Source organism: Leptonychotes weddellii, chromosome 9, assembly GCF_054177405.1.
Source record: "Leptonychotes weddellii isolate Sample4059 chromosome 9, ASM5417740v2, whole genome shotgun sequence".
NCBI classification, from domain to species: domain Eukaryota; kingdom Metazoa; phylum Chordata; class Mammalia; order Carnivora; family Phocidae; genus Leptonychotes; species Leptonychotes weddellii.
In genome coordinates this window covers 75403046-75421121 of record NC_138377.1, presented here as the reverse complement: position 1 = coordinate 75421121, position 18076 = coordinate 75403046, and the positions used below count along the sequence as shown (strand labels likewise).

General features: G+C 39.5%; 1 protein-coding gene across 1 annotated transcript in view; it reads left to right on the top strand.

Annotated features, from left to right (window-relative positions):
* TTBK2 (tau tubulin kinase 2) overlaps positions 1-18076 on the top strand; it is a 103094-nt gene that overhangs the window by 66040 nt on the left and 18978 nt on the right. Inside the window, exons 9-12 of the mRNA XM_081831853.1 lie at positions 5974-6001; positions 6605-6873; positions 11775-11986; positions 13938-14520. Coding sequence (XP_081687979.1) covers positions 5974-6001; positions 6605-6873; positions 11775-11986; positions 13938-14520 — 1092 coding nt within the window. The remainder of the gene's footprint in view (positions 1-5973; positions 6002-6604; positions 6874-11774; positions 11987-13937; positions 14521-18076) is intronic.

Genomic DNA, 18076 nt, shown 5'->3' with positions numbered 1-18076 from the left:
TTTTTTTTTTTAAAGATTTTATTTATTTATTTGAGAGAGAGAATGAGATAGAGAGAGCATGAGAGGGGGGAGGGTCAGAGGGAGAAGCAGACTCCCTGCTGAGCAGGGAGCCCGATGCGGGACTCGATCCCGGGACTCCAGGATCATGACCTGAGCCGAAGGCAGTCGCTTAACCAACTGAGCCACCCAGGCGCCCCTAGAAATTTTGATTCTTGTTTTCGTGCCTTCCTCCTCCTCCTCCTTTGATTCTTGTTAGAAGTAGGTAAGTCTCAAACTTGTAGAAATCCAGGTGATAAGGACTTCAGGGTAACTGAAGTCAGTGAAGACAGTGTAAGTACCCATCTCCCAATGTTTCCTCCTAAAATAAAACAATAACAAGAAAGGAAGAGTAAAGCTACACAAAAACCATGTCCTCAACATAATTTGAAGACAAAGGATACCTAGCCTAAACTCCAAAATAAGTAAAAAGAGGAACCAAAACCAACTCTCTCATGCTCCTGCCTCACTCAGCTCTGCCCCAAGGCTTTATAAAGGCAGATCAATAAAAACCATGCAGAGGAAGCGAATTAGAAATAGGACTTAAGACTGATCTTAAGCCAACACCAGATAAACTAATCCCATCCTACAAATGTAATTATTAGAGAGTGTTTGGGTAGATTAGATCATGAACTACAGAGAGGTAAAAATAGGCATGATTCAAAATATATAGCTTCTGGAAGAAAGAAAGAAGAATAAAGACAAAAAAGAAAGGAGAAAATGCCTTTTATCAGTTGAGCAGTGAAGGAAAAAACATATATGCGTTTGGGTCCGATCAGGAGAGAGAAACTACATAGTAATTTGAACAGGGGAAGATGATACAAGGAATTATTAGCTAATTGGAGTAATGTGGGCTAGACTAATAGGAAGTAGAGAATACAGGAATAGCAAATGTAAAGTACAGCTCCTACTCCTGGGGCTGAGATTAAGCATCCAAGAAAGAGCTCTGCTAGCCCGACCCCAGGGCTGAGGTCCTGACCTTGTTGGAGAGCGTATGTCCATTGCTCACTGGATGGCAGGGAAGTCACTCTGATGCCTGGTAGAATTTGCTGAAAATCTGCCCTCTGGAACTTAATGGAAATCTGTTCCCTGGGGTGGCAGGAAAAGCTATTTGCTTTCTTCTAAATAGCGGGGATTGCTCAGGGAAGCTGTTGATTGCTGCTGTCCTCGTGCTGCGAGAGCCAGGTGCTGAGGATGCTGGGATGTGGCAGGTTCCTTGTGCTGGGCAAACTGGCCAAGCTGCACACTGGAGCTCAGAGCAGAACACTGTCCTCCTGCAGTGTCTCTCCAGTGCCCTCTACTGATAGAGCTCCAATGCTAGCTGGCAAAGGAAAATACAGAAAGGGCTCAGGTCTGCTTTCACAGAACTGGCAAAAAGGATGAATTTCAAGCTGAAGGCGATACATCAGTAATCACAGAAGGGCAAAAGGGGAAATAAAATTTGACTGCCTACAAAAGGGAGAACTATAAAATCAGAGGATACTGTGTCTCTCTGACCATAAAGACAAACAAAAATCCCCCAACTTGTTTGGACTTCGCTACATTGACAGAAGAGGGCACTAATTAAACTACAGATCTCATGAAATACTCTAAACCATAAAAATGAACAAGAAAAAGATTTCAAAGATCCATAAAATGTTATTGAAAAAAATCAGAAGAGAAAATCTAATTCATGCTAAGGAAATGTCCTCTCAGAGAAGCAGCCATGAAGGAGAAGAAAACTGTAAAATAAAACCCCAAATAGAAGTTAATATACTTGTGCATTTGAAGATAGGGATAACTACCTTGAATTGGAAAGTTAAAAACTAAGAAATCGACCACAGAGTAGAGGGGGATGGGAGAAAAAGGAAAAGAAGAGAGAGAGGAAGAAATGAGAGTTGATTGAGGTCGGGAAAAAAATGGAAGAAAAAGATGTCTTAGAAGTGAAAAAATTATAAAGTGCACAAAGGAGAGCAGGCTCAAATGAAGATTTAATAAAGGGCATTGAATAAAGGCAGAGGGGATAAAAGCCCTAAGAGAATGAAAATAAAATAAATCATTTAAAAGGGCTAGAGGAGCGCTGGGTGGCTCAGGCCAATAAGTGTCCGACTCTTGATTTCGGCTCAGGTCACGATCTCAGAGTGGTGAGATCGAGACCCGCATCCACATCCACACTTAGTGTGGAGTCTGCTTAAGATTCTCTCTCTCCTTCTGCCCCTCCCCCCCAAAAAATAATTAAAAGGACTAGAGAGAAAGTAGTGTAAATGGAATGTAGAGAGAGGAGGGGTAACACTCTTTTAAGTCCCTAAAGCAGGAAAACAAGACAATACCAGTTAAAGCTGAGAAACTCAGTGGCAAGGTGAAGTAAGAAAACGGGACTAAGAGCATTTTAAAAGGTATATGTCCAAAGTACACCATTAGAACAAACAGGCAAACCTAAAGTACCAAAAAAAAGAAAGAAAAAACGTTTAGAAGTGAGAGTGTGAAGAAGATCCATCTTGTAGAGAAAGAAATATAGCAAATATAACAAAATACATATAATCATCAAATACTGTGTCACAGTTGAGACCAAACATTCATAGCAATAAATATACATGGGCTTAACTCATCTATTAAAAAGATTTTCAGTTTGGCTTTATAGTTAAATACATATGCTATATACAAGAGACACACCTAAAAATATTTCAGTAAGGGATGAACAAATATATACGGGAAAAATGGGAGCTGTAAGAAGAGAATTAATGATCCTGATATCAGACAAATAGAATTCAAGCTGAAATAAAACAAGTTACAAAGATGGAAGGATACTTTTTAATGCTAAATGCTGCAATTCACAAATGTTTATTAATATTTAGTCCCAAGAATTCCATTAGTCACCTTTAGGAAGCAACACTACAGGAGTTTCAGGGGGGCATAGCTAGAAACACACAAGTAATTGGAGATCTTAATATGTAACTCAGTACAAGATAGATCAAGTGAATGAAGAATAAGAAATAGACAAAAAATATGACCAATAAGATGGGTGTTATGCATATTTCTTCAACTCTACACCCTGCTGATAGACCTTGTGCCTTCTGCTCAAGTGCCTCTGGAACATTTATAAAAATTGATCAGTTATTAGGTCACCAAGAAAGCGTATAAGTAGTTCCATAAAGCAGAAGTATTATACTATCTGATCACATTGCAATAAGAACTAGAAATTTCCAACAAAAACATGTCAAAGGCCCTTCCTTCTGGAAACTTAGAAACCTATCAACCTACTCTTTTTTACATTTAAAGCTAAGATCAGAGGGAAATTTATGGTATTAAATAAGGAGTTCTACATAATGTCAGTATGTCCTATTACAGATGGTATTGATGTTGTTAATCTGGCTAGGGTGATGTTAGTTTCTCCACTGTGAAGTGACTATCTTTCCCTTTCTAAGTAGTAAGTATTTTGTGGGAAGATAACTTTGAGACAGTTCATATAGCTTTGTGTTTCATCATCATTTTGCCCACAAGTTTTAGCATCTGTCACTGTATCTGCCTGAAAAGTATTAGGCCCACAGGCCTACCATTTACGAAGTGAGTGCATTTGCTGACCTCTGAACCAGAACGCTGATTCTTCAGCAAACCTGGGGTGTAGGGGCCAGACAAGTAGCTGCGGGCTTTGCTCTCTCTGCCACCACCACCGCCGCCTGGAAGTGCAACCGCAGCCTCACACAGTGTGTAAATGAAGGAGCAGGACTCCGTGCCATACCACCTGGTTTACGAAAATAGGTGAGCAGGTGAGCAGGTCCGATTTGGCCCACAGCCCTAGTTGGTCAGCCCTTGCCTTAGAGTATGGGCAAGGGAGTGTGAAAAGGATGTCCGTCCGTTCTTCCTACTTTTCCTGACATCTCTCCAATTCTTCTGTTTATGTCCTTACTTTTTTCCCTTAATCTGCTTCAGTAATTTATACCTTATCTGCAAACACCCAACACAGACCATGTGCTAATAATATTCTCACATATACTTAGGCACTCATTCGACTCCTGAATGTAATATAATTTTTCTGGGAAGGAATTTCTTTTTTTCCATATCTCAAACTCCAGATTTGGATCAGAGTTATAGGAGAAAGAAGAAAATAGTAATTATGTAAGGAGTAAAAATGGGGGAATAAATGCAGAGAGGAACCTGAGTCATGTGGAAGTGAGCCCGTGTGGGGAAGATGTGAGAGCCCCTTGAAGTGTGTAGTATCAGAGAGAAGGGGGAAACTAGGAGAGAGTAAGAATAGAAGCAGTTCATAGGTAGGGGTGTGCTTTTATTTCCTCAGGAGTGGAGAAGGAAATGCCAAGGAATTGGCGTAGTTGGAAAGAAGCAGAGTATTAGCTAGGCATAGGGAAAAAAGGATTTGGAAGAATACTGATTAAAATGGGAAAAAATGTGGGGCTAGTAGACTGACTTTCCTGAATTCAGATATTGATTCTTTTGCCATTCCCTTTCCTCAGGAATAGAGGGAATTCTTTCAGTGAACATTTGGATTACTGTGTAGCACATCTATGTTAGTGTCCACTGTAATGCATCAATCAGTAAAGTATATTGAACTTCTATCTGAAAAATCTTTTAGTGCTCCTCACCGGCTCTCTGATCCAAATCTGCAGTTTGAGATATGGAAAGAAAGAAATTCCTTCCCAGAAAAATTATCCTACATTCAGGAGTCGAATGAGTGCAAAAGTATACGTGAGAGTATTATTTATGAACTTTATGAACTTTATTTACTTTTGAACTTTAATTACTTTTATAATAAATCCTTTCACATAAACTATTTTAGGCTATAAACTACCTTTTCTATTTTTCTTTCTTCCTTCCTTTCTTTTTTTTTTCTTTCTTTCTTTCTTTTCTTTTCTTTCTTTTTTTTCAAACTCCCTTTTCAGTATGTTCCCAGTGTCAGAACTACAAGAACTGCTTTACAGGGCTATAAGGTTTTTTTTCCCCGGGGGCTATTATCAGTGCTTTTCTAAATTATACCTATAACATATCAGTAAGAGTTTCATCTTCTACTGTTGACCCAATAGGGAGAGATGATAGTGAGGGTCATCCACTCGGGCGGAACAAGTCCCTGCAAAATGACTTGTTCTCACAATATGACATATTGATGACACCTGGGCCAGGGTGTAGCTCTTACCCTTGGAGTGGCTCACTGAGAAGATGCCTGTTTTACCACTCAGAATAATTGTGTGTGTCAGGATAGTCTACTGAAAACTGCTTTTTTCTACTTTTAGACATTCCAGATCACGTCTAAGAAAATATTTCACTGTGTGGTAAATATTGTGTTCAGTCAGCAATATTTAAAAACAAAACAAACTAGTGTACAAAGTAGAGCTATAGAACATTAGAGCTGACGGGGACCTGAGCACTTAATGAGTGATAGCTGAGAACTGGAAAAAGCTCCTCACAAGCCAGAAGTCTAAGGGAGAGATGAGTTATATAAATAGGACATGAAATTACTTTGAAAGAAATATATCGATGAATGTCGATTAATATTTTTTTTATTTTGTTCCTGGTCAGTTCATGCAGTTCTGTATTTGTTCTGTATAGTTACAGTATTTCTAGTTTCTCCCAGAGGGCAAGAATTTCCTTTCTCCTCTTTATGTCCCTAAAGCCTTGCATATAGTAGATACTTGTCAAAAGTCTGTAAATGAAGAAGCAAATGTACATTTTACACTATTAAAAAAATATAACTGGGGCCTCTGGGAGGCTCAGTCATAAAGCATCTGCCTTCAGCTCAGGTCATGATCTCAGGGTCCTGGAATCGAGCCTTATGTCGGGCTCCCTGCTCAGCAGGGAGTCTGCTTCTCCCTCTCCCACTCCCCCTGCTTGTGTTCCCTCTCTTGCTGTGTCTCTCTCTGTCAAATGAATAAAATCTTTAAAATATATATATAACTGGTCTCATACCTGCTTATGTCATTATGACACTTGACATTTTTCTGTTTATAGTTTTTGTTACTCTTGCAGCAAGAAATGGGTAAAGAGTAGAAAATATTAAAATTGACAAAGACTTATTAGAAAATAGACCAAATATTTCTAACTTTTAAAGTGATTCTTAAATCAGTGAGTTACTGTATTAAAATTTGTATTTTTAGATCAGTCTGAAAATTTTCCTAATCAAAAATAGAAGTTTTGGGGCACCTGGGTGGCTCAGTTGGTTAAGTATCCAACTCTTGATTTCGGCTCAGGTCATGATCACAGGGTTGTGGGAGCGAGCTCTGCATTGGGCTCCACAATGGGTGTGGAGCCTGCTTAAGATTCTCTCTCCCCCTCTGACTCTGCCCCTCCGCCCCCCCCCCAAATAGTTCTATTTTGTAGAATTGGCATGGTTTAAGTTTCTGAGGTTTTGTTTATGTTTTGTTTTACTCTTTTTTTAAAAAAAGATTTTATTTATTTATTTGACATAGAGAGAGAGACCGTGAGAGCAGGAACACAAGCAGGGGGAGTGGGAGAGGGAGAAGCAGGCCTCCCGCTGAGCTCCCAACTGAGCCACCCAGGCGCCTTTGTTTTAGTCTTTTAATTATATATAGACTTGATCATTTAAGTCCAGAAACAAAATGTAGGATAGTCTCATAGTAATTTTTGATTCTGGTGTTTTTAAGTTCTACATTTTTTTCACCCCACATTTTTAGAATTGCCAATGCCACGCCCATCCCAGGAGACTTGCTTCGAGAAAATACAGATGAGGTGTTTCCAGATGAGCAGCTTAGTGATGGGGAGAATGGCATCCCTGTTGGTGTGTCACCAGATAAATTGCCAGGATCTTTGGGACACCCACGTCCCCAGGAGAAGGATGTCTGGGAAGAGATGGACGCCAACAGGAACAAGATAAGGCTTGGGATTTGTAAGGTGCGTATTTCTTGCATAGGAGGGGTTATCTTTCCTAAGTGCTTAATATTTTTCTTCTGTTGCTGTAGCAAAGTATCATGATTCTTAATTTTGAATGAGAAATAGTTAGAACATTGTATTGCTAGTGATTTATATATTTGTAGTTACAACATCTTGGCTAATTTTGCCCATACCACTCAGATATAGACACTGAACATTAATTTTCAACTTGTATTTTGGAAAAGATGAAAGCGTTTAAAAAAAAATAACACTGAGACTAAAAGAAGAGACATCTATAGGTCAGAAGTTAATAGTCTTTCTAAATAATATGACAAGACTCTGTGGGCCTATGGAACTAGGAGTACCCATTCTGAAAATTGTCTCAAGTGGAGGTGGGGAAGTGAGAGCTAGAAGTAGAAAGCATCGAACTGATCACAAGCTGACAAAGTGGATGTTGAATAATTGACATGATTTTTTCTTCTTTAGGATTGTAAGCAGTACCACTTGTAAGGGGAGAGATACAGATTTCTGAATTAAATGGTTAATTTTTAGTAATCTTGGGCAGATTATCTCCAAGTTTCTTTTTGATTTTACTGTCCTTGTCATTTCCATTTTCATAGAAGGTAAGATGAAGATAAATGGGAATGGAGGGGCAGTGAATTATGAACCAGTTAGCTTTTGGTGCTTCCTATGATTTTATAAAGGTTTAGTTGGGATGGAAGTTAAATTTATAGGTGTAAAATGAGACTTTGGGCTCATACCTTTTAACATGATAGATAGAAAGTTGGCTAGTCATGCTTTATGAAATGTATCTTAAAAAGAATTTTCCATGATCAATTCTGAGGAGCTTGGCCTGTCTTCAGACAGTATATATACTATATTGTTAAACTTAATAATTAGAAAAATTAACAGTATATACATTCAGTCATGGGAGTCACTTTGTAAAAACATTCTCTGCATAGATGTGACGTGCTGCACTGTGGTCTGGTTATTGAAAAAGCCCTCTCTGGAACCCTGTTACACTGTTGGTGGGAATGCAAGCTGGCGCAGCCGCTCTGGAAAACAGTATGGAGGTTCCTCAAAAAGTTAAAAATAGAACTGCCTTATGACCGAGCAATTGCACTACTGGGTATTTACCCAAAGGATACAAACATAGTGATCCGAAGGGGCACATGCACCCTGATGTTTATAGCAGCAATGTTCACAATAGCCAAAATATGGAAAGAGCCCAGATGTCCATCAGCAGATGAATGGATGAAGAAGATGTGTGTGTGTGTGTGTGTGTGTGTGTGTGTGTGTATGATGGAATATTATTCAGCCATGAAAAAGAATGAAATCTTGCCATTTGCAATGACGTGGATAGAACTAGAGGGTATTGTACTCGGCAAAATGAATCAGTCAGAGAAAGACAAATACCAGATGATTTCACTCTTATAGAATTTAAGAAAGACAAGATGGAATAGAGGAAGGGAAGGAAAAATAAAATAAGATAAAAACAGAGAGGGGGCAAACCATAGGAGCCTCTTAACTATAGGAAACAAACTGAGAGTCACTGGAGGGGAGGTGGGGGGGCTGGGGTAATTGGGTGATGGGCCTTAAGGAGGGCACTTGTGATGAGCACTGGGTGTTGTATGCAACTAATGAATCACTAAATTCTACACCTGAAACTAATAATATACTATATGTTAACTAAATTGAATTAAAATAAAAAAAATTTTTAAAGAAAAATAAACTATTAAGAAAAAAGAAAAAGCCTTATCTAGACTAATAATAATTAGGAATAAGTAGTGAAAAGTAGGCAAGAAGTCAGTATCGGATTTTTATAATGTCAACTGTGGCTGTCTTTATTGCACCAGAAGCAAAAACTGTTCTTACAGTAAAAAATCTTGGGTGACATTCTCAGTTGCCAGCGCACATGGGTATCTGTGTGTATGAGAGTGTGAAATGGCCCTTGACATGGAGCTGACTTTAGTTTCTTTTACCCATCATCACTATTTAATCTGTATTTCGTTCTCTTCTATATGTTAATTTCTTCCTTTTCTTTTTCTTTTTTTAAAGATTATTTATTTATTTATTTGAGAGAGAGAGAGAGAGGCAGAAGGAGAAGCATAGGGAGAAGCAGACTCCCCACTGAGCAGGGAGCCCGATGTGGGACTCGATCCCAGGACCCTGAGATCATGACCTGAGCTGAAGGCAGTTGCTTAACTGACTGAGCCACCCAGGTGCCCCAATTCCTTCCTTTTCAAAAACATTACTCAAATTAGATTATTAGTGTTGTTGGGTTTTTGGGGGGTTTTTTTGAGAAGGAGAGGGGGTGGGAGAGGGGCTGAGTGGGAGGGAGAGAGAAAATCTTAAACAGGCTCCAAGCTCTGTGCAGAGCCTTATGCAGGGCTTGATCTCACGACCCTGAGATCAAGACCTGAGCCAAAACCAAGGGTCAGACACTTAACCAACTAAGCCACCCAGGTGCCCCGATACTGTTTTTTTTTTTTTATATCAGTGATGTTTGTCTGGATTTTTCAAAGATGTTTACCATATCCTTGCATTTTTGGAAGTCCTGGGCTTGTCTTCTTCCTGAAGTATTTCTATTAGAAGTTCCTTTAGTTGAGGTCTTTTGGGAGGACTCTTTAAATTTTTACTTAATTGTAAATGTATTTATTTTAGCATCATTCTTTTTTTGGGGGGGGCAGCAAAGCAAGGTTTATTGAATGATAGCAAGGTGATAGTACAAAGCTTCTGAGGAGGGAGGGGACCTGAGAAGGTTGCCCAGCATCATTCTTTAAAGAGAGTTTATACTAAAGGCGCCTGGGTGGCTCATTCATTAAGCATCTGCCTTTGGTTCAGGTCATGATCCCAGGGTCTGGGGATCCAGCCCCACATCGGGCTCCCTGCTCAGCGGGAAGTTTGCTTCTCCCTCTCCCACTCCCCCTGCTTGTATTCCCTCTCTCGCTGTTGTCTCTCTTTGTCAAATAAATAAATAAATAATCTTTAAAAAAAAAATAAAGAGAATTCATACTAGAGTCAGAGTTTTTGACTGACAGTTACTTTTCCTCTGGGTTCAATTATTGGTGTTCAAAAGTCTGTTACTCTTAATTTTTTTTTCTTTCTAGATGATTCATTGCCCTCTGTCTTTGCTCCCCAGCTACTTTTTAATTTTTCTCTTTGTCTTTGGTGTTCTGTGTTGTAACTACCCTGTGCGTCGGCTTACATTTCTTTTTATTTATCCGGCTTAGAATATCTTGTTTCCTGAATTTTTGATTCATGGTTTCGTATCATTTCTGGGAGATGTACAGCTATTCCCTACCAAAATATTGCCACTAATTCATTCTTTTTGTTCTCTCATCCTGGGAATCTAAGTAAATGTATGCTTTTTCATTCTGTTATAAATTTTTTTTCATATTTTTCTTCTCCTTACTGTGCTTCATTGTAAGTAATTTCTTTTGCTATGTGTTCTAGTTCACTGATTAATAACTTTGGCTTTTTCTGGGTAATTTGATGTTTAACTTGTTAATTGAATATTTCATATTAAATTCATCAGTTAATTCCATATAATCCCTTGTTGATCTTTGTGATAATGACCTTTATTTATTTAAACATATTATGCATAACTGTTCTGTATTCTGTATCTTAAGTTTAATATCTGATGTCTTTGGGAGATTCTTGTTTTTAAAGATTTATTTATTTGCAAGAGAGCGAGAAAGAGAGAGTGAGAGAGGAGGGAAGAAAGAGGCAGAGGCAGAGAGAAACCTAAGCAGACTCCACACTGAGCACAGAGCCCATGCAGGTCTCAATCTCATGACCCTGAGATCACGACCTAAGCCGAAACCAAGAGTCAGACCCTTAACTGACTGTCTCACCCGGGTGCCCCTCATGTCTTAGGGAGTTTTAAATGTTTTTCTCAAAGTTATTATTTCTGGGGCGCCTGGGTGGCTCAGTTGTTAAGTGTCTGCCTTTGGCTCAGGTCGGAATCGAGCCCCGCATCAGGCTCCCTGCTCCACAGGAAGCCTGCTTCTCCCTCTCCTCCTGCTTGTGTTCCCTCTCTGGCTGTGTCTCTCTGTCAGATAAATAAGTAAAATCTTAAAAAATAAATAAATAAAAGTTATTTCTGCTCTTAGTCATGGGCATGCCTTCTTGTGTTTGACTATCTTTAGTGTTTTACTTATTAGTTAATAATTGATAGCAGTCCTGTAGACCTAAATTGGGGATTGGGAAGCCTTCCTTCAGAGATTGTCTTCTGCTTCTGCTGGTAGCCAGAGTAGACCCCCAATTTGAGACCAGTTGGGCATCTTCTGTGGGTCTCTAATCAGAATAGACATACCAGACTTCCCTCTCTCACCCCACTACTGGGATCAGGTTTAATTTCTCTGGTAAGTGTACTGCTGAGGGATCTGTCCTTAGGCAACCCCACTGCTCAGAGCTGCATCATGTTCAACCTCCTCCTTCTCTACCCAGCTCCTAATTTTTCTAATTCCAGGTTTTCTTGTTTTTGTTTGGTTTTTCACTTTTAGAGAGGGAATAAGAGGGGATATTCAGGCTTGGTGACCCATCCTACCTCTTGTGAGACCACTTGTGTCTCCAAGAAAACCTTTCCAGGTTTTATTTTTAGTTTAGAGGAATGGAGTCCTGCAAGCATCTCATTAGACATAATACAAAAAGTCAAGGTGGGTAAACATTTTTAGACTGTTTATCTCTGTACCACAAATATAAAAAACTAAAATAATACTGAACTGAGAATAAATTAAGAAAACTCATTTTATGAAGGGTTAGTAGACAAGTATGTAATGATGTCAACTATCCAAAATATCGTGATTTCTGAAAACACCTCCCAAGCCTTTGCTTATATTATTTTGAAAGACTTCAGTGATTGCTACACATAGAGTCACCTGAATGTTTTTCATGGTTTTCTTTTATATTTTGTCTAGGCTGCTACCGAAGAAGAGAACAGCCATGGTCAAGTAAACGGTATTCTGAATGCTCCAAGCCTTGGTTCACCAGTTCGTGTCCGCTCAGAGATTACTCAGCCAGACAGAGATGTTCCATTGGTGCGGAAGTTACGTTCCATCCACAGCTTTGAGCTGGAAAAACGTCTTACACTGGAGCCAAAGCCAGATACCGACAGGTTTCTTGAGACCTGGTATAAAATACTTTTCCTTTTTCTTTAAAGCTACTAAGATACTGTAATTACCATCATCATCATCATCATTATGAATTTCTATTAGATAGTCTTTCAAATAAGAAATTTTTGCATTTTTGTATTACTGATTTGATTAAATTCTCATCTCCATCCATGTTTTTAATTATCATTGTGATTCTTAATGTGAATTGTCTTATAAAATTGTTACAAGTTCTGTAACAAAACCTTTGGCTTTGGGAGCTAAGCAGTGGGAGCTGGTAACTTTATGACACCAGGTATAAGTTAAATGAACATTTTGAACTCACTTTGTAAGGGATCTCTTTTATTGGAATGAGAAGATGCAGTGTAGAGTTGGAGAGTGCATGATGAAGAAGGTATGAGAGAGGAAGGAGGGGAGTATGTGAAGGAGGTAAACAAGTAATTTATACACAAGGGACAGGCAATTCGGTTCACTTTAATGAAGGCCTTTTATGAGTTAGTACTGTAGGGAAAATAGACACAAATAAGTTTATCATTTCTTCCTAGAAAGAAGGAAAGGTGGAACTTCAGAGAGCTATACATAGGTAATAACTATAATTCATGTTTATAAGTCCCATTATTCCCAAATTTTGATAACAGAAGACAGAAATGAAACTTTAGAAAGAATTTGGGATATAGTTATGAATTATAGAAGGCTGCAGTAATATGAAGAGCTGAGTGACTAGTGATAGTCACACACCCTTCAATGTACATCCTGGTGGCTGCTATTGGCAATGAAATGTTAGGTTAGAAGGACCATGTATTTGACTGACATGGTAGTTACTGTGTCCAAGATAATTCAGCCTAATCTAATCTAGCTTCCATTTTTGACAGTCCTTCATATATGTGTATTCTTCCTTCCATGTAATCATTCAGCCTCACAGCTACGTGATAGAAACTTGAATCTATACATTAATATGATCAAAAGAATGGATTCGAGTTGGGGCAGTGCTTAAACATTTCGAGCTGTGGCTAAGATTAGGAATTTAGGATTTATATAGTTATTTAAATGCAATAAGGAAAAAGCTTAGTTTGGTAAAGAATTAGTTTAATAAAAGAATGGAACTAAAAAGAGAGTCCCTCCTGTGGGAAGAGCTAAGAAAAAAGACAGAGTTGAGAAAACAGAAGTTATCTAAGAAAATGAACTCAGGCCAGAACCTAGAATGAGTAGGAAACCGTTGAAGGAATTGAAGCACCTAATTACAAACTTGGAAAGAAAAAAACATATCGCTTCAAGTGCTTCCCTGACGATGAGGTCAGTTCGTAGAAGTAAGTGCAGCCAAATGGTCACACCACTGCCTGCCCCTCGGCTAGCAGACAGATTCATATACCGTGTCAACTGCCTTTTAATCCACTCCAACTGACAATACATCTTGAAGCTTCCTGCACGCCACTGTGCCCACTGCCCCACTGCTGTGTGCCCCACTGTACATAGGGGGCTGGGCGTGCTGGAGCAGGTGTAGTAGCTTTTCTTAAAATTTCTGCCTTTGGAGTTTACTTGAATGAGTCTGCATTTACATACATCTCTGAAGACAAAACACATGAAGTATTTGCCTAGCTTCTTCATTTCCTTTTATAGGGCTTCTGGTGAAGCAAAATCCCCTTGGCTCAATTCTGCCTCAGTCCCTCAGAGAGAGCAGAGAGCAGTGTGATTGAATTGGCAAAGAAAAGGAGAAAGAGATCCCATCAGGCAACCTGATTAGGCTTGTCCCCTGCCCGACAGCAGGAGAGCCATCTTCCTCCCAGGGGTCCCATCTTCCAAAACCAGGTTATAACAGGTGGAGAAGAACATTATCAGCCTGTGAAACTTTCCTTATGCTTTATTTATATATTCTCTCATCTGTGTGTGAATATTAGGTCTGTATAGAGCTTATAATTTATGTAATAAATATTTTCCTAGGGCAAATGAGTAACTTCTGTCTGTTTTTTTAAGCCTGGAGAAAATGCAGAAAGAGTCCAGTGCAGGAAAGGAATCTCTTCTCCCTGCTCTGCTTCATAAGCCTTGTGTTCCTGCCGTGTCCCGTACTGACCACATCTGGCACTATGATGAAGAATATCTTCCAGATGCTTCGAAGCCTGCCTCTGCCAACACCCCTGAACAGGCAGATGGTGGTGCCAGCAATGGATTTATAGCAGTTAACTTGAGCTCCTGCAAGCAGGAGGTTGATTCCAAAGAATGGGTGATTGTGGACAAGGAGCAGGACCTTCGGGATTTTAGGACAAATGAGGCTTTAGGCCATAAAACAACTGGAAGCCCTTCTGATGAGGAACCTGAAGTACTTCAAGTCCTAGAGGAATCGCCTCAAGATGAGAAGCTCCTACTGGGTCCTTGGGCAGAAAGCGATCATTTAAAGAAAGAACCCTCAGGTGTGGTCTTAGCACTTTCTGGGGAGTGCCCTGCTGCTGCTGCTTTGGAACAGTATACGGATAGGCTAGAACTCCAGGCTGCTGGCCCGTTTATTGCAGTGACACCCACAAGTCCGATGGAGGCGCAAGCAGAAGGACCCCTCACAGCGGTAAGAGATTTGTTCCAGTTATTTTTCTGTTACCTGCTCAATGTGCTGTTAAAAAAGAATGAACAGTTGATCAACTAAGATTGTTCAGCAGATGCCTAAGTTTGGCAGATGGGGATAGGGAGTGATGTCTGGACTAAGTTCTAGAGTCAGTCATCCAGTGTGAAATTTCTCAAAACAAGCGAGCTTTCCTGTCAGGACAGCAACTCAACACATGAAGTGTCATTATAACCTAATTTCAGAATAACATCTGTAATTAGACCACAAGAGCTATCTATCTAGGCATTTAGCTATGACTTTAAGAATTTGTAATTCTAGAGATTTTGAATCTCTATGGTATAAATCTGGTGAGGAAAGCATATGTGGTTTATACTTTATAGGGTACACTTGGCTAGGCTTGATTCTCTTTGTTGCCTTTTTTTGTAATCTCCACACAGAAATTTGTCATATTTTACATTACTCTTAAACATAGTTTTCCAGCTTTGATGTCTGTTGTTTAAAATACAGAGTTCCGGCCTCTCTTCCAGAACTTCTACTTCAAGAGGTCTGGGATAGAGTGAGCCCAGGAGTCTGCATTTTAACAAGTAGCTGAAAGCAGTTGTGATAAAGGTCTTCTGTAAAGGAACATCTTGAAGAAACCGTCTTCTTTACTCTCAGTTTGGGCATTAAGCTGGAGACGCCTGTTAGCCTGTTACTGTCAGTGATCAGTGATCCCCCTACGACTGTGAGCAGCAGGATCCCCGGAAAAGCCAAACATGGAGGCAGTAAGGAACTGTGTACACAGATTTTGGGCACCAGCCAAAAAGGTACATCTGTCCTTACATGGGTGCAAGTACCAGATTTCCTTAAATTCCCTAATGATCTAGCAGCCATCTCTTCCAGCTCACCAGAAACAACATTGTTCCCCAAGCTGAAATGTTTTTTATTAGAACACAATTCCAAATGCAGGTGTGAAACGGTCAGAAAAGATGACAAAATTTGGTTTTGTGTATAGCTCTGTAGGAATTCATCTGCACTTCAACATGGTAAAATAAATGCCTGCCTCATTCTTCATCAGAGTTAGTCTTTCCTTCGTTTGCAGGACTGCTTTGTACAGTTATACAGGTTGTTCACTGAATAAAGTGGCCTAGCCAAGGGAGCAAGTAGGGGCTGAAATCTTTTGAATCTTCCTCTCCAGTCTCTGCAAAAGAAAAGCTCCTCCAAAAGAAAGCTTATCAGCTGGACCTCTAGCCCAAACGTTGCTAACCAAACTGTGCATCTTCGTGCGGGTCTGTTTCCTCATTGAGGAGCATCCTTTTTCAAATTGTACACGGTAACCTATGGACTAGAGGCAAATCAAGCCACCTCCCTCCCTTCCCCTTATCCCTTTTTCCTCCCGCCTTTCCTCTTCCCTATTTCATTCCCTCTTTCCCTCTTCCCACATTCAGTTTCTTCTCTTCTGCAGTTCTGTCCTGCTGCGCACTCACTGCCACTCAAGCATTTTGCTCACCGCATCCTGGCATGCTTCCCTTCAAAGACGCTTCTACGGCCCTGGCTCCACTTCTCCTAGTATTTTTTGCCTTCTCCCATCAGCAGTATTTTGTCCACAAAGACTTTTCTCATGGTTCTCTTACACTGTCTGCAGCATTTTCTCTGTCAAGTTATTGAAAGACTTGTATTCATATATTTGATATTATGAGTTTGATCTTATTTTCAGATATCTTTAAATAAAAGCATTTTTCTTAACTGAAGAAGGTCTCTAAAGAAATAACAGCTACATCACTTGTATACTTAGGTCTAAGGTAATAAACCTACCATTGCCTTCACTTGGGCGGGAATTAGATTAAAAATATATTTATCTTGATTCTCTTCTTGAGGCTTAAATTCAGAGTTTACTTTTGCAAAGCAGACGTTATTATTTCCCTAATTTACTACAGACACATTAAATAGGGAGTACTGCCAATTAGCTTCTCCGTATCTCTTGCAACTCTGAATATAATGTTCTAGCTTGGATGATATCCTAAACCATATTACTGGGCTATCTGAATATTTTAAATTAAGACATATTCTGATGGGAAACACTTTGTTAGTTTGTATCTTTTTCACTCAGGATTGTTTCTCTTTTATGAAGGGAAAGTATACTGATGTCTTAAAATATGTAAGAACTATAAAAATGGGCAAAGCAAAAGTTTATCTATATTACAGGCATAGTTGGCATAATAAACTAACCAGTGAGAACTTTAGCACCCCCTAGTTCTCTTTATTTCTTAGTGCAGATTTATGAGCCTTCATCCAGACTTCCCTTATCCCTACACATGAAACCGCTGATTTTCAAATAGCATGTGTAAACTTTTTAGATAATATATTTTGAAAGATGGATAAATTTGCTAGATTTGAAAGAAATTGGTTTGGGGCTGTGTTGGAAATTAAATTTTTTTCCTTGGGTAAACAGTATTGAAATTTGCCCACTGTCAGTCATTTCTAAAAAGATGCTATACAACATGGATTTACAGGGAGTAAATAAGACCAACTTTTGGCTTACAGGAGAAATATTAGATTATGTTTTGATTAGAAAATGAAGAGACAAAATTAAGCTAGCATAAACGAACAAGGGTAGAGATGAAAAAGAAAAGAAAATGAACTGCTTCCAAAAGAGGTCTAACTACTAGTCCAGAATGACAGGAACTGTAGGGAAGAATGTGACCAGTTTTATGTGACATTGGGTAATCACTGTTGGTAGGGAGAAGGTTGGATTTGAAAAGTAATGTAGAAGTGGAAGTGCTTCATTTTAATATTACCTTTGGAAGCAGTATAAATGTGACTGGGGAATAATAATACCACCAATATGTTACCTGTTGCTGGGTAACAAATTACCCCAAATTTAGCAGCTTTAAACAACACAGTTATTTCACCCTGTTTCTGAGGGTTAAGAGCGCAGGAGTGGCTCACTCTAATGGTTCTGGCTCAGGGTCTCTCATGAGGTTGCTGTCAAGCTGTCAGCTAGGGCTGAAATCATTGTAAGGGATGGGAAATCAACCGGGATGGGAAGGTCCACTTCCAGGCACACTCAGTGGCTGTTGGCAGGCCTCAGTTCCTCAGTAGCTATTGGCCAGAGGCTTCGGTTCCTCACCACGTGGGCCTCTCCATTCTTGACGTGGCAGCTGGCTTTCCCACAGTGTGAGGAGAGAAAGAGACAGAGATGGGGGAGGGGTGTGGTGGTAGCGTGAAGAAGCCTCCACCATGATGGAAGCCATAGTTTGTTTTATAACCTAATCTCAAAAGGGACATACCATCACTTCTGTTGCCTTCTGTTGGTCATGCGGACCACGTCTGCTACGATGTGGGACGGACTATACAAGGGTATGAATACCAGGAAGTAGAGGTCATTGGGGGCCATTTAGAGACTGGCTACCATATTATCTTACATTTATATTTCATAGAATACTTTGATATTTGATCCCAACAACAAGTCTGTGGAGCAAGCAGAGGGAATATTGTCCTTTTTTTTTTTTTATTCTTATGTTAATTCCCATACATTACATCATTAGTTCTAGATAAAGTGTTCCATGTTTCATTGTTC